This window comes from Pungitius pungitius, chromosome 17, assembly GCF_949316345.1.
Source record: "Pungitius pungitius chromosome 17, fPunPun2.1, whole genome shotgun sequence".
In the NCBI taxonomy this organism is placed as follows: domain Eukaryota; kingdom Metazoa; phylum Chordata; class Actinopteri; order Perciformes; family Gasterosteidae; genus Pungitius; species Pungitius pungitius.
Genome location: NC_084916.1, coordinates 11,526,269 through 11,538,349, shown reverse-complemented (window position 1 = coordinate 11,538,349; position 12,081 = coordinate 11,526,269). Strand labels below are relative to the sequence as shown.

The window sequence follows — 12,081 nt, the reverse complement described above, 5'->3', positions numbered from 1 at the left end:
GTGGCTCTGATATTAGCCTTCTAATACCTTTTCACTTTTACATATAGGCAAATGCATTGATTGAATGCTATTTTGTATTAGCCTATGATTTAGCTTTTCCCAGGAGTGGTTGTCCTCTCATCCATGTCTTCTGTAGATAGCATCAGCGCGTTCCCTGTTTTGATGTGGAAATGAGCTTGTTAAGCCTGGCCCATAAAATCCCCATGAAAAATTCTCTATTTCACTCCACGCCAACTCAATTCTTGCATATGGGACGCTAGGGCTGGGTAATAAATACATAGGGTGACAGATTTCAGGGATTTAAAAACAGATCATCTCTGAGATGGAGGAAACTATACAGGAAGCAAGCCCACACCGTGACAGCATCAACCGTCGCAGAATCAAAACCTCTTCTGGCTTTTCTCTCTCCTGCTGTTTTATTGTCTCTTCTTACGTCCTTCCTCTCAGCCCCTCTCTTCATCCCCCCCCCCCCCCCCCTGTCAGATAAAAGGCATAATTGTAGCAGTGGCTAACTTTTGGTCTAATAAAAAGAAGAATCTCACCCAGATCGACGCATCTGCCCTCACACACACAAGGTATATCGAAACATTTTGTTTAATAGACGCCCATGAAAGTCAAAGGGCCAAGAGCCGGCGGGTGTGTGAGGACCACCTTGATATGTAAAGTGCCAACTTACTGCGCAGTTATGCTCCACAGAACAACAGCTATCTGGTGCCTGATGTTAACATCCACCGGCGTGTCGTTCTGCAGCTCTTCAGTGCGCTGTTATAGTTGCTTGGTGAGTCATACTCTGATGAGAACGTTTCTCAGCTTTGCAAGTACATCTTGCGCTTAAGACCAAACAGTAGCCTGAACGCCATGCCTGATATATTGCAACACACGTGCATATGTTAACACCCAATGGGAGGCAATCACATCTGGCTATAAGCACTACAAGCTCTGTAATATACACAAAATGTGCTGGACAGCTAGCTGAGGAATAAATATGCAACTACACACTTTTAGGTCTACAAGAATAGCTGTATTCGTTGTGGCAACAGTAACCACAGTTTCCCTTGCCTTGTTTTCTGTGTTATCTTAGCCATTTACCTTCCATGTTTCTCCTCAATCCCTTGCTGCTCGTATTCAGGCAGCATTAGAATGTGAGCTTAGGGTTGGTCCGTCTGTGCAATAGTGAAATAGGCCTTGATGGTAAAGTGCTCTGGGGAACACGTTGTACCACGCAGAGTGTTCTGTAGAGCAGAAGAGTACTAGTGCACTTCTCACAGGTAATCACTGACGAACAAGCCAATAAATGGAGAGAAGAACCTACACACATACAAGCGCACCACCCACACAAATACCTCAAAGATCAACTGTGACTTGAACCCCTCTTTCCAGACTGAGATCATTACCATTGAAATGGAGTGAACATAAGAACAAAAAAAAACTGCTCATCCTGACTATGTTATCACGTTTGAGTGACCCTGACAAGATGATAGAGCAGAAAGGAGCACAAAAAGCAGCAGATTCTCAGTAATTAGAAGCGGAATAAATGTGTTACGTAATGTGACATTCAGTTATAAATGCAGTCACTTGAATGCTATCACTGTGGGGCACAAGCTTCACTCATTTCTTATCCGCGTCTGATCACCTTTGTAGAGGTTTGCAGCAAATGAAATGTGTTTATTGGAAGGAGGTATTTCCTTTTGGCAATGCAGCAAAGTAAACAGTCTAAGTGGGAAAAAAAAAAACAAGCAAAACTCAGGGGGTCAAAAGTTTACATTGTTTGCCTACAGTCAGCAGTTGTAAAGCTCCAGTAATTGAATGACCATTAGCAAGCAAGAGTATAGTTGAGTGGTAAAATCAATTATTTGGAGTCATTATTAAAACTTTGATGAGCTCAACACCCCCAAAAAACGTATTCTTTGCAAGATCACGCGAGACAGCGCTTCACTATTCAGAGACGCCTTTTCCATTTGAGAATGTTTTTTCCTCGACATAAAGGACCGACTGCGAACTGGAAGTTGAGCTTGATTTTTGGTACTAGACCGTTATACTTGTGCATCTTACCCATATTTCAGGCGTTTCAGGCGTTCTGTGTCTGATGGTAAAATGAGAAAGGATTCCACGGATTAGAACAACGGCAATTAGACATTCACCCTGGTACGGGTAGCGACGGATTAAGCCATGACTCCTTCCCAGGAACTATTCTGTACACGGCACTGCTAAAATTCTAAAAGGGACGAGACTTTTTGGAAACTCAATCACGAAGCACATTCGGGTTTTCTGATAGAAACGCTGACAACGTTGATTAAAAAAAAAACAGGAGGGCGCTTTGGCACGACAGCATCCAGACACAAACACTGCACACATGGGCAATTTACCACACGCACGCGTCCAAACCCTACCTGCACCAGGTTCCAGCCCTTCAAGGACTCAGCGATGATGGAGGTGACCGAGGGGCAGACGCCGCCAAAGATCATGAGGTGTTTGGGACCGTAGCATATGGCATCGAAGAAGGCCCTGAGCCCCTTGGCGTTGTCACACTACAGGAGAAAGGGAGGTGGATGAGGGGTGCAGGGGGAAAAGAGGGAGAGAGAGACACACAACATAGGGTTAAAACAATTGATGGATAGAAGGTTTTGGTCACATTGTTTGAGAATAAGAATGTAATAATATACACCTGTACAAGAAAAACTGTTCACTGCGCACAAGCTCATGTAACCCGACATACAGGGATGGATGAACCCCAGACAGTTGACTCACAAGTGTATTGTAATGCATACCGAAAATCATTCAAAAAACATTTAAATAATGTAGTAGTGCTGTGGCATATTTAGCATAGCAAACGGTAAATGCACCCATGTGTGTGAGTGTGTGTGTGTGTTTTGAGACCATCATGTAAAAATGACGGATCTCACAGGCTGCAAGAGCAAGCCCCCATTCTGATCCAGCACAGCAGAACGCAGCCATTTCATGTCACTATAGCAACCGGAGGAAAGGAGAGTGCAAAAGGGAGAGAGGGCAAAATGAGAGAAGAAAAAAAAAAAGAAAGTGTTGGTTTCTTTTGATTGCTACATGGCATGTTTTACTGTGATTCCCTGATTTCCACAGTTTGTAAAGATATTATTCAGTAAATCAGCAGTAAACCAATCCCCCCCCACCCGATACAGTCACCCGTCCTCTGTTATTGCCACTCAGGAGAGATATGTGTGTGGCTGATGGATAGATGGACTGACTGAAAGCCAGGTGGTGTCTGCTTGCGCCTTCTGACTCACTCCATCTCAAGAGTTATTTGACCTTGTTAACCATCAGTTTGGCGACCGAATGAGATTTTGCCGTCGAGCAGCGGCACAGCCGCCCCCCCGCAGCGCAGATTGAAAAACTTAAAAATCAAATGTGGAAGAATGACGCCTCCTAACCAGACATGCAGCACTGTGCTGCATGTTGCGATCTGTCGGCAACTTTATTGCGAGCGTGACGGGTATCACTGCTGCGGCCGTGACACATCTCTTCGTTTTACGTTCTTGTCCATTCTCCCAGCCTTAAAAGGAGAGGACGTGCCAACCTTGCAGGTGGTACATTGCGCCGCTGCAGCAATCTTTGTGCATCACCCTCAACCCCTGCACAGTCCCACAGTCATCAGCCTCCCATTGTGTCCGTCCCTTTCAATGTTTTAAGGAGACCAGGTGAAATGAAGGCTTTGCTCCGTGCACGCGCAGCCATGCTGATTGAGAAGCAATGTACGCTGTGGTGTTAGTCAAGTAGTGGATGGGCCTCGGGGGAAATGAGAGGGAGAGAATGGGATGAGACAAAGGGGGGATTCCTTATCCTGGCCAGCAGGCTATTAAAGAAGATATCCCAATGGCATACTCTAATCATTCCCTTCTCTCTGGCTGGTCGTAACAATGAAGGATTGTAAGATTTCGACTCTTAATTGGTCATCATGCAACAGAAAATAAATGTGGGCGAATAAAATGGTCAATGTAAGTACGAATGAAGTCGGTGATATTGTAGGTTTAAGTTGATTTATTACATAAAATGTAATAAATCGCATATGTGTAAATAGAGTAGGTGGTATTTAAGAATCACTCTTTGGTAAATCGAACTGTTTCACAGCATTTAAAACCAGGGGACGGGTCGGATGCAGTGATGAGGTACAACAAACCAGTCAATAGATTAATCATCACAAAAATAAAATCTTTTCTTTCCAACCAGCAGTTCAAACCGTAAATACCCTCATTTTAAGAAATGAGAATGGAATAACTCATCTGAAGTGACACCAACTGAAGGAAAGTTACCTTAATGAGCTTTCTCATTCTTTCACTTTGAGGAAAGGATTCAAAGGGAACGTGTGAGAAAGCAAAGCATCGTCAAGTAAAGTTCAAAATAAAAGGAGGAAGCAATCTCGTGCTTTTCTTCTCTCGTTCTCTGGTCATCCTTCCCGCTTCATTTGCCTTCCTCCTCCTTTTACCGGGCACACGTGCATCAAATCTGTTGTGACTGCTCCCAGAGCCTTGACTGGTGCGTTGTCATGCCAACAGTGTGAACCGTCCACACTTTGCGCACAAGTTGAGGAGGCCGCGGCACGGCCGGTGTAGCGGTGGTTATATTTAGCCTCTTATTATAGCACAATCCCTCAGAGAGTAATCAATACTTATTCAGCTTTGGAAACACTGTAAAGCTCGATGCCAGAAAGACAATGCGAGACAGATGGGAGAGAGGAACATAATGGGACAAAAAGAGAAGAGAGGCACGGGGGGCAGTTTAGATGACGGCACGGAGGAAGGGGCGGAAACAAGCGGTTGAATAGAGAGTGGGAAAGATTGGAGGGAAGCGGTGTTAGACCGACATAAAGTGTGCAACGATAAAGCCAAGTGGACTAGTGTCATGAACTCGCCCTCCATTAAGACACCACAATGGAGTAAGTCATGGCTGGGATTGGTTCAGTGGCTCTGTGGGACACGGTGTGTCCTACACAGTCCATCAATTATGGAAAATCATTTTGAATGCCTAAGGCTATGTCTTTATCGATTACAGTTTGAATCTTTTGTCAGTTTATATCTCGGAGGAAATTGGGATGTGAGATACAACCCATACCAACCTCTCGGTAACTTCAGACTTACTTCTCCTTCTTTACTTAATCAATCCTATTCATTAAAGACAAGGAAATACGTCTCAAGCCCAGTTACTGAGTGGTTGCTACAGATTATGTCTTACATTTCAATTTTCTCTCCCCAGAAATGTACTTCAAAAAAAAGGTATAAAAAGGGAGAGACATATAGCCAACCTGAAAAACCGAGATACTTTGAGGAAGAAATGGTACAATGAGGAAAGCATTGCAGCACTTGACTTCCCGAGTTGAGCAGCAAGAAATACTACAGCATTTTATTTCCCTCTTCCCCAGTCGGAAATCTAATTCCTGGCATTTGGAGGCCATTTGGAGCAAATCGATGGGGTTAACACTCGTAGTAATCTGTTTGACCGCCTTGGGAGACAGCCAAAGAAGGTGTGTGGAAGGTGTGTGTGTGTGTACATGTGTGTGTGTGCGGGTGTGCATGCGCGTGTGTGTGTGTGTGTGTGTGTGTGTGTGAGGGCGGAAGAACCTGGAGATGGACGCTAAAGGGAGGTATATTGCCATTTCTAATGTTGAAAATCCATCAACAGAAAATGTCCTTTTGGGGGTGAACACAGCCTTGTATCCTGCAGCTCGTATTCACAATGGAAACTAAATCGAGTTTTGCTTCAGTTGCTGGAGTTTGAGCGGAGAGACTCGTTACGATACTCAGCCTGCAATGCACCACGATCCCCTTTTAGAGGATATTACTCATGGGACAAGGAAGAGTTTTTTTAAATGCTCATTGTGTCCATTACATTTGCTTCACTCTGACCTTTACCGAAAGTTGATGAGATTCATCCCTATTGATTTATTATTCTGTGATGGCATTAGCTTACTGTCATCATGCTGCTGATAAATCACAATCAATTAGGCTAAATGTGAGGAAACAGCTGCCCAGTAATCATCTCGCGTTCAATGGGATGACTTGCCTCCATTACACAGTTCTATAAAAGGTCTATAAAGGCACATATTTGAAAAGGTCAGCATGCATCAATGCTGCTTTTGAGAAAAATAAAGTGAAACATCAGTAATAAGTCACTTGAGAGGATTAAAACACATCCAAAATCTTTTGGTTTTCTCAAGTTTAAAGTTTAGATAGATGACAACCTTTAATCCACCAAGGGGGCTTTATTTATTGAGCCCATCATTAAATTAGAAAACTAATTAAAACAATCCAAAAGGCGTACCAAAATCTAGCTGAGAGTTTGCTTATATTTGAATAAGTCAGCCACGAAATAGCATAAATGTTCCACAAAACTGTCCTTCTGACGAGCACTACTTATGGAACAACCATGGAGAGTGACTTCCACGTGTGTCTGCGTGTTGGCGCGAACACGAGGGTGGCATGGTGACAAAAACGACCTGATCAGAGCACCGGGCTGGCGCTGACCATGATGAAATGCCTTGTTAGCGCTGCAAACACAGGCAGCTGCACATGTCCCTCGTCTAATGGCAAATTACTGCAAGCTGAGGCTGAGGATTTGATGTCGGAAGCAATCTGCTCTTCACACGCTGTGTTTATTAATGACAAGAGCAGCACAGGTGACTGCAGAGGACGAAAATCCACAAGAATCCCCAAAAATAGAAAATATGATCACAGTTAAAGATTGGATGTGTGTGTTGTTGCCTCGTCTATATACAGTGGTATTTTGGGTTTTATGTATGGTGTGAACATGATCCGTGCTATAATGTTACTTCCGTTAATCCAATTTAAAAAAAACATACTGCAAGTAGCCTCCACTCCAAAACACCGTTGACAAAGTAAGAGGGACGTATACAAACAGAGACACTGCACAACAGAATTAAGAAATAAATAAAGGGTCCTTCAGTGATCCCAGCGGGGAAATCTTTCTCTGTGTTTAAGGTGCACAGGGCGCAGTTAGGGGTCGGTCACCAGTGCATCCTCTACTGCATGCGCCACAGTCACCTCTTGATTCATGATTAAGACGGTAGTTAAGGATCTTACTTTCGTCTATAATAAATGGCCAAAAAAAAGCAACTGAATATTAAAATACAGCAATACTTAAAAGGAGCTTAAAGTAATAGTCAGCGTAAACCCAGTCGGTTATACACACTGCAATGCAGTAGTTTACATCTTAGCAGTGTCAACAGGAACATTCACTTCTGAAGTCCCCCAACATGCATCCATGCTGCCTCCTTATATATTTAATATCATGTCCTGATGTTGGCAGCATCCATGCAGCACAAGTGTAGATGCAATCAATCAGCTACTTCTGCCGCCTGCATTGACTCCTCAATGAATAACTTCCACATCTCAAAGCCAGGAGAGGAAATGAACGGATGGATAATGCGTTTGTTGAAACATATGCTTTGGCATTATAAAACCATATAGAGTTTGCAGTGGGGGGGGGGGGGGGGGGGGGGGGGCAGCCAATAGGTCAGATCTTAAGCAGATTATCTATTTCCCCATGCACAAACCCTACTAATCTTCTAAGCTCTGTCATTCCTATCAATACCAACTGCTGACAGAGAAGATGGCAATTTTATAAAGACTCCCCATGAATGACTCCCTTTGAGTTCAATGGGGTCATTCATCTGTCAATTAAGGTCAGCGCTCCCCGATGATGATTAACTCCACAAACAGCATCTTGCCTACCGACATCCTTACGAACATAAAGGTCTGCGAGAAGCTTCTTGAGTCCCATCAGTGAGCGCGTAGGCAATGTAGAGGTCCAATGGGGTGTAACAAACCGCCCAATATGCCTTCCTCTCGCTAAATGACCAGGAAGACATGGCTGACCTATGGTTCCCAAACGAGGACAACGGATGTTTAAACCAATAAAAGAAAGAACCAAGCCTTAGCTGTATGTGAGAAACTTGGAAAAGAGAAATACGGGAGATAAAGGAAGGAAGAAGAGGTGTGGATGAAGCATAGTCATGTACTACATGAGGCAAGTACCAAGGCTCCTTGTGGTAACATTTAAACAGCGGGCCCGGGAGTATACAAGAAGAGTACACATTGATTGAGAGAGTGGGTGATGTCAAATTGAGAGCAGGTTGGAGCCTTAGAGTTGTTTTTTTTTGTTATTTTCAATCTGTTCTCGTCACATTGCATCCATGCAACGGCAGATAAAAAAAAAAAAACATTGAGGCACCCACCACTTGTCTGGGGAGAGACTGGCCTTTAAAATCCACTGCGACAGACTGACTGAGTTGCTCAAGCTGATGGCTGTTTGCCCTCCATCTCTCCCTCTCTCCCTCTTGTTATTGCACTCAATCTATCCCTTCCCCACAGCTCAGATGGCCACCAGATAACCAAAACGGCACGTTGGAAGCCTCTGCGGTGGTGACAAGTCACTTTCTCTCCTTTTCACTTTGTCTCTTCTGCACACACACACACTGCACGTCACACACGCCCACAACTGGGTAAACTATCCCCCCCCCCTTCAGCAAATGAATGCCAAAACACGACAACAAATGCACACAAGTCAGCTCACTCACGAATCCGGGAACACATTGCACCTTTATCAGCAATCTGTGCAGTGCAGGATGCGTTAAGCCCAATTGCAGGTCGTTGTGCTTTTGACGAGGCGAGAACATGAACGTGAGCTTAACGTGGGTGGGACGAACCAAAGAGTGACCCCCACCGAAATGAGCCGAACCAAAGAGTGACCCCCACCGAAATGAGCCGACCGTCCTCTGAGGGGCACGGCGGGCGGAGACGGGAGAGGAGAGCGGCTTCTGACGGCGATGTAATCAATCCACTGGTTTTCTAAGACGATAAATGGTTTCCTTCAGCGCTCTGCAAGCATCGCCTTTATAAGTAGTTCCCGACAGTTTCCATTTTCTTAGGTGTGACTGTCATGCTCATCTTGTCAGTGCAATTTCCAGCCAACTGGGAAGTTGGGGTTTGTAAAAGCACTATTCTCGTGTCGCTTGCAGAAATACCAGAACATTATGTGAGTGGTTGGTTGATTTCTGCAAGGGGAGCAGCATTGTTCTATAGATAGAAATGTTGATATGTCGTACAGTCCGCCCACCACTTTGGGCCAGACTGAATAAAACCAACAACTGTAGCACAAAGGTTTAGCACATATTGCATATGATGAATCTTAATGACTTTGGAGAGCCCTCGACTTTCCCCAGCACACCATGTCATGGCTTTGAAAAAACCTGTGTCAACAACGCCGTGGATTTTGTTTAGATATTCACCTCTCTTTTGAAATAAATCGTTTTTTAATCCAGTGATCCCTTGATTTTTGAGCTGGCTGGGCCATCCGATGAAAATATGTATCTGCATTTGTGACCAAATGGCTGAATAACTTCTGAAACGACCATCTGCCTGAGTATGTTAAAATAATATACAAAAGGCATGGAACACAGGCGACTCAATACATCATCTGCACATCAGCTGGTTTGTGAGCACTGCTACATGCGAATGTTAGCATTTAGCTCAAAGCACAATGTCAGAACAATCCTCCTCGACACAAAGTGTGGAATCAATAATCAGCCGATTTATTCTTGCAAGAAGGAGCGGAGTTAAAATTAATACAGGTTATGCGTCAAGTCACTGCTCAGGGGTATGCTCGGAGTATCTGTGTTATTTATACACAGCAACAAGGATAAAGCTTGGTAACAAGGTGGTGGAATGGTTTGAACCAGAGCTTCTATTGAATCAGGAGTGGATCATCAAACTGTGTGGGTGCTGTTATATAAAAGGGGTCGGCTATCGCTCTTCTAAAATATGCTGAGATGTGCAGGACTTGCTGAAATTCATTTGACAGTATTTTCTTCATTTACTTTGACATGTTTTTTTTCAACGCACACCTTGGCAGAGCTCAAGGTTTTTTTTTTTTTTTTTTTACAGTTGTTGCTTCCAAGTTTCTTCTGAGGGGTAAAAATGTCAATGTATCTCCTTTTGGTATAACGTGAGGAGTTTGAGAACCCGCCCGATAGACGGACCCAATAAATGTGGTGAATCTTATCATTAGCAGAGGTGCCCCAGCTGGTGCATCTGCTAACTAGTAAATTACCACCGGAAGAGGGAGTATGTGGATGAAACAGCGAGAAGAAGAAAGCGAGGAGGAGAGTGCCCATTATCAAGTTAATTGTTTCTTGCCCCCGAAGGTCCTCCACTCTCTCCCATGGATGAATCCCGAAAAGAAGAAAAAAGAAAAGAAGAGAGACAGAGAGACTTTTTGTGAATTGCATAGTAATAAATGAGCGCAGCGCTGGGTTAAGAGTCGGTTTGGTGGTATGTAAGTGTCACACAGCTACAGCAGACACGGACATTCTTGTTTCGGGGGCTTTGGCGTCTCTGCTGCTGCAGAATTCACCCGTTCAGACACACGGCATTCACCACACATTCATTTCCCCTCGGTTTCAGCACGGAGGGCATCGCTACGCTTCAAGATGCAACTGAAGTGCTCATAAACCAAATAATAACAGTGCACATTAAATACATCGTAGATTTTCTGTCAATTATAAAATCTTTATGGACTCTTTTTTAATAATATTGTTACGGTTGACACATCTTCATTTTTTGTTTTCACCGTGCTCACCTGTTCACCAACTCCCTTCTCAGCCTCTCACTCGCCTCCCTCACCATATATTCCCGACCCGTCTCACCTGCAGCGCATCCCCTCATTGGCTCCTCACTATTTAGGTCTCCTGCACTCTCCTTCTGTCAGATTGTCTCGGGTTTTCGTGCCAAGCTCGCCGCTGTTTTCCTTCATCCTGCCTCTGACCCCCATGTTCTGATGCCTGCCGGCATTTTTTTCCATTTCGTATTCTCTGCCTTCATCTTTTGGATTGTTTGCCTGTCCGACTGATCTCCTGGATTTGACCCTGCCTACCGAGTGAACCAAGCCTGGATTCAAATACTAACATGCGTCCCCCGTCGCGTCATAACTACGTAGCTTTGGGGAGTCGGATTCCCTAAACAGCGCGGATGTCTTTTCCTAACCCCTCATGAATTCTCCTAACCTCCTTTCCTTGAGCCCATAACGTTTTCCACAGAGGTCAAGGAATAGTGGTTAGACATTATGAGGATTTTCTCTTTTGCACTATTTGAGTCCAGTCCCATTTATCCTGAACTCCTGTGTCGTGAAATTTAAGCCCAAACCATACCTTACTAACCTTTTTTTAATTCAGTTTGACATTGAGTTTTGGGGGGGGGCAGCTTTCCAACCATAATCATTACTCATGTCATGTTTATGCTTCTGTGTTCCGATGACATTGCCAGTATAGTTCTTTCTTCTATTGGTTATCTAATTACGACCATTCAGAGAGTGGTATAAGACAGATATTGTTGACATTTGGTCAGGTCTGAAAGGACAAACGCCGGCAGATTACTCATCCTTCTCTAGATTACCAGGACCATGTATTGACCTTTGATCTTCATTTCGCACAAGACAGATGGGAGTTTAAACCTAGATTAAAAAAATAACAAAAACCCTGGTAGTTGTATTGGATGAGTGGGTGCATGGAGGCCCGTGTTTGTGTGTTTGCATGTGCGCACTAAGTGGGATCGAGCCGAGCACAGTTCAGGCCTTGCCTCTTTGCAGCCTGAGGATTCTTCTGTCCACGCACATCAATCCCGTTACAGCAGAACGCCGCCTCCCAGGAATCCCGGACTAGTCTCTGTTCGGATTTAGGACTTTGCTTTCATCCTCCAAATCTTCTTCTCTCCTCCTCCTCATCATCATCATCATTCTCTCACTCACATTGTTTCACTGACGCTCTGTCTCACCGGCTACTCTGTTCTTATTTCTGTCATCTGCTTGTCTTTCGCTTATAAACTTTGCACTTCTCGTTCATCTCTCCTTCATCTCATCTCTTGCCTCCGGGAGGTTTAAAGTCATTAAGGGTTGGGGCTGTAAGCGTTGCATCATTAACACACCCTCCCTGGATTTTTACAGCGCTGTTTTCTGCTCAATCCAATTAGGTTCTCCGTTAATCACCTATATATTTCAAAGGATGTTTTGAAAGAGTGGACTGCTGTAACATGGTGAACTAAT

General features: G+C 44.2%; 1 protein-coding gene across 1 annotated transcript in view; it reads right to left on the bottom strand.

Moving 5' to 3' along the window:
* gabbr2 (gamma-aminobutyric acid (GABA) B receptor, 2) overlaps positions 1-12,081 on the bottom strand; it is a 134,131-nt gene that overhangs the window by 92,402 nt on the left and 29,648 nt on the right. Inside the window, exon 2 of the mRNA XM_037473636.2 lies at positions 2,391-2,528. Coding sequence (XP_037329533.2) covers positions 2,391-2,528 — 138 coding nt within the window. The remainder of the gene's footprint in view (positions 1-2,390; positions 2,529-12,081) is intronic.